The sequence below is a fragment of the Tarenaya hassleriana genome, unplaced genomic scaffold, assembly GCF_000463585.1.
Source record: "Tarenaya hassleriana unplaced genomic scaffold, ASM46358v1 Cleome9, whole genome shotgun sequence".
In the NCBI taxonomy this organism is placed as follows: Eukaryota; Viridiplantae; Streptophyta; class Magnoliopsida; order Brassicales; family Cleomaceae; genus Tarenaya; species Tarenaya hassleriana.
Genome location: NW_010971389.1, coordinates 3427273 through 3429895, shown reverse-complemented (window position 1 = coordinate 3429895; position 2623 = coordinate 3427273). Strand labels below are relative to the sequence as shown.

Below are 2623 nucleotides of genomic sequence, written 5' to 3'. Positions count from 1 at the left end.
AGAGCGGTTTGGGGAAAGCACATTCCAACCTTTCAAAATGGTGTTGGATTTGATAACGGAAATGGGTTGTGGTCTGGTGAGCAAGGTTTTGCTATTGGCGGTGAGGAAAGGCTAAGCCGCTTGAATGGTTACCTCTCGGAATTGGCCGCTGCAGCCTTCGTCTGCAGAGTGAGTACTTGATCTGGGCCTGTTTATGAAACCCAACTCAAGTTCCTGACTTTATATCTTGTCGGTGATGGTGGCTTGTTGCTTGCCTTGTCTTGATGAAGGGCGGTGTCAAAAGAGTTCACTTGTTGGACGGCACCATCAGTGGAGTGCTATTGTTGGAACTTTTCAAAAGAGATGGAATGGGAACTATGGTGGCAAGGTATAACACGGTTGATTCCAATGGCTAATCCCCTCAGTGTTTCTTCAGTGCTAGTGACCCTTCCCTTGTGCTATCTGTCGTTGTCACAGTGATGTGTACGAAGGAACCCGGATGGCAAAAGTGGAAGATCTTGCCGGGATAAGACAAATAATCAAACCCCTTGAGGAATCCGGGACTTTAGTACGAAGAGCCGATGATGAGGTTAGGCTTATAATGCTTCTACATCTCATTTTTTTCTTCTCTACCTAGACTTTTGCTTATACTGATTCTATTTGTGCAGTTAGTGAAAGCCTTAGACTCGTTTGTGGTGGTGGAAAGGGAAGGTCAGATCATCGCTTGTGCAGCCCTCTTCCCTTTCTACGACGAAAAATGCGGAGAAGTAGCTGCTATTGCTGTTGCATCGGATTGCCGGGGACAAGGGCAAGGAGATAAATTGCTAGGTACGGTCCTGTCCTGACATTGCGTAAAAATAGAAAAAGCCCGCTTGGGTCACCTGTTTTATATGTGACTGTTGAAATATGAAACAGATTACATTGAGAAGAAAGCTTCGGCCCTCGGGTTAGAGAGGTTATTTCTACTGACAACGCGAACTGCAGACTGGTTTGTGAGACGCGGGTTCCGGGAATGTTCAATAGAGATGATACCGGAGGCGAGAAGAAAAAGGATCAATCTTTCTAGGAGATCCAAGTACTATATCAAGAAGTTGTTGCCTGACAGGAGTGGGATCTCATCAGTTGTTCGGACATTCCGGTGAGTAAGTACCCTGTTTCAGTTTCAGTTCCTGAGCTTTGGGAAGAGACTGACCCCCAAACATGGTCGGTATGCAATGCGCAATGCGCAATGCCAAAGTGAATGGATTTTGTGATGTTCAGTTGTGTTGTGCCCATGTGGTTTACATCCCTTTATTTTTGTTGCTTTATTTGATAGTTGGAATTTATGATGCATAAAATTTTAAAATAATTAAAATTCAAGATTAATGAACTTTGTATGGTGTGTGCATGATATGAATACGTTTGAGATCAAAGAATAGGCCCAAAACGAAGGGGGAACCAAATCAGGCCCATTTTAACGTGATCCAAGAAAGGGACGAACTCGAGTTTGGACTCAGTGAGTTGTTGGACCGAGTTGGGATATCAAAGGCTATATTTAAACGACGTCGTTTAGTTGTCCCTATTAACCTCTTTGCCGAAACCCTAGGTTTGGCGGCAGCAGCAACATAGGAAGAAGATGAAGTACAATCCGAGAGTGAGCTCGTCCCGGAGGAAGAACCGTAAGGCATATTTCACGGCGCCTTCGAGCGTAAGGCGCGTACTGATGAGCGCGCCTCTCTCCGGCGATCTCCGACAGAAGTACAACGTACGGTCGATGCCGGTCCGCAAGGACGATGAGGTCCAGGTGGTTCGCGGCTCCTATAAGGGGCGTGAGGGCAAGATCGTGCAGGTATATCGCCGGAAGTGGGTGATCCACATCGAGAGGATCACGCGGGAGAAGGTCAACGGCACAACGGTCAACGTCGGCGTCAATCCGTCGAAGGTTGTCATCACGAAGCTGAAGCTTGACAAGGACCGGAAGTCGCTGCTCGACCGGAAGGCGAGAGGACGCGCCGCCGCGGATAACGACAAGGGGACAAAGTTCACCGCCGAGGATGTTATGCAGAATGTGGATTGAGCTAAGTTTTCGTTTCTAATCTTATAATAGGCGTCTGCAATTCTTGATTTATGGATTGATTCTGGAATAACTGGTTATTATGCAATGTGTTTGAGCTGAAATTTGGATTCTGGGAATCGACTTTCTTCGGATAGCATGAATATTATGCGTCGTATCACATGATATTATCATGCAAAAGATTCAGAATTTGGGATACAGATTCAGAATAGTGGTGCCAATTCGAATGACATTGCGGGAACAGAGTATTGGTTCATCACTAGGATTTGAGTTTGTAGATTTGGAAAGGTGTTGCACTTTCTCGAACATTATCCGATAAACTTCCCCACCACGTGTGTTTTTTTTAATCCCCTTCTTCACAATGGTCTCTGTGATGGATAGAGAGACGCATTCGTGTGGTGTATAGGGTTGTTCATGGTTTTATGAACTTACCTTAAGTTCGTAATGAAATGTGCAAATAGCGTATGTTGGAAAGGAAGAGTTGGAGACGAAAAGCTACATACCCTCTGGTACTCTGAGAGGATCAGAGAGGAAATGGATAGAGCTAGTAGCAATGGCCAATTAGGAAATAGGGAAAGCCTCAGCTAGCTA

General features: G+C 45.6%; 2 protein-coding genes across 3 annotated transcripts in view; both read left to right on the top strand.

The window, feature by feature from the left end:
- Positions 1 to 1286, top strand: part of LOC104804210 (probable amino-acid acetyltransferase NAGS2, chloroplastic) — a 4395-nt gene extending 3109 nt beyond the window's left edge. For both annotated transcript variants that reach the window (XM_010528415.2, XM_010528414.2), the window contains exons 6-10: positions 1 to 168; positions 270 to 367; positions 457 to 568; positions 648 to 807; positions 895 to 1286. In XM_010528415.2, the coding sequence (XP_010526717.1) occupies positions 1 to 168; positions 270 to 367; positions 457 to 568; positions 648 to 807; positions 895 to 1121 (765 nt within the window). In that variant the 3' untranslated portion in view covers positions 1122 to 1286. The remainder of the gene's footprint in view (positions 169 to 269; positions 368 to 456; positions 569 to 647; positions 808 to 894) is intronic.
- Positions 1287 to 1385: 99 nt separating this feature from the next.
- Positions 1386 to 2189, top strand: LOC104804208 (60S ribosomal protein L26-1-like). The gene is made up of 2 exons (XM_010528413.2): positions 1386 to 1474; positions 1565 to 2189. Exon 2 carries the CDS (start codon positions 1595 to 1597, stop codon positions 2033 to 2035), a length of 441 nt encoding a protein of 146 aa, XP_010526715.1. The 5' UTR covers positions 1386 to 1474; positions 1565 to 1594; the 3' UTR covers positions 2036 to 2189.
- Positions 2190 to 2623: the final 434 nt, after the last annotated feature.

Excerpts from the sequence above, each read along its gene's own strand:
- LOC104804208 (XM_010528413.2), top strand. The coding sequence starts at position 1,595 with ATGAAGTACAATCCGAGAGTGAGCTCGTCCCGGAGGAAGAACCGTAAG.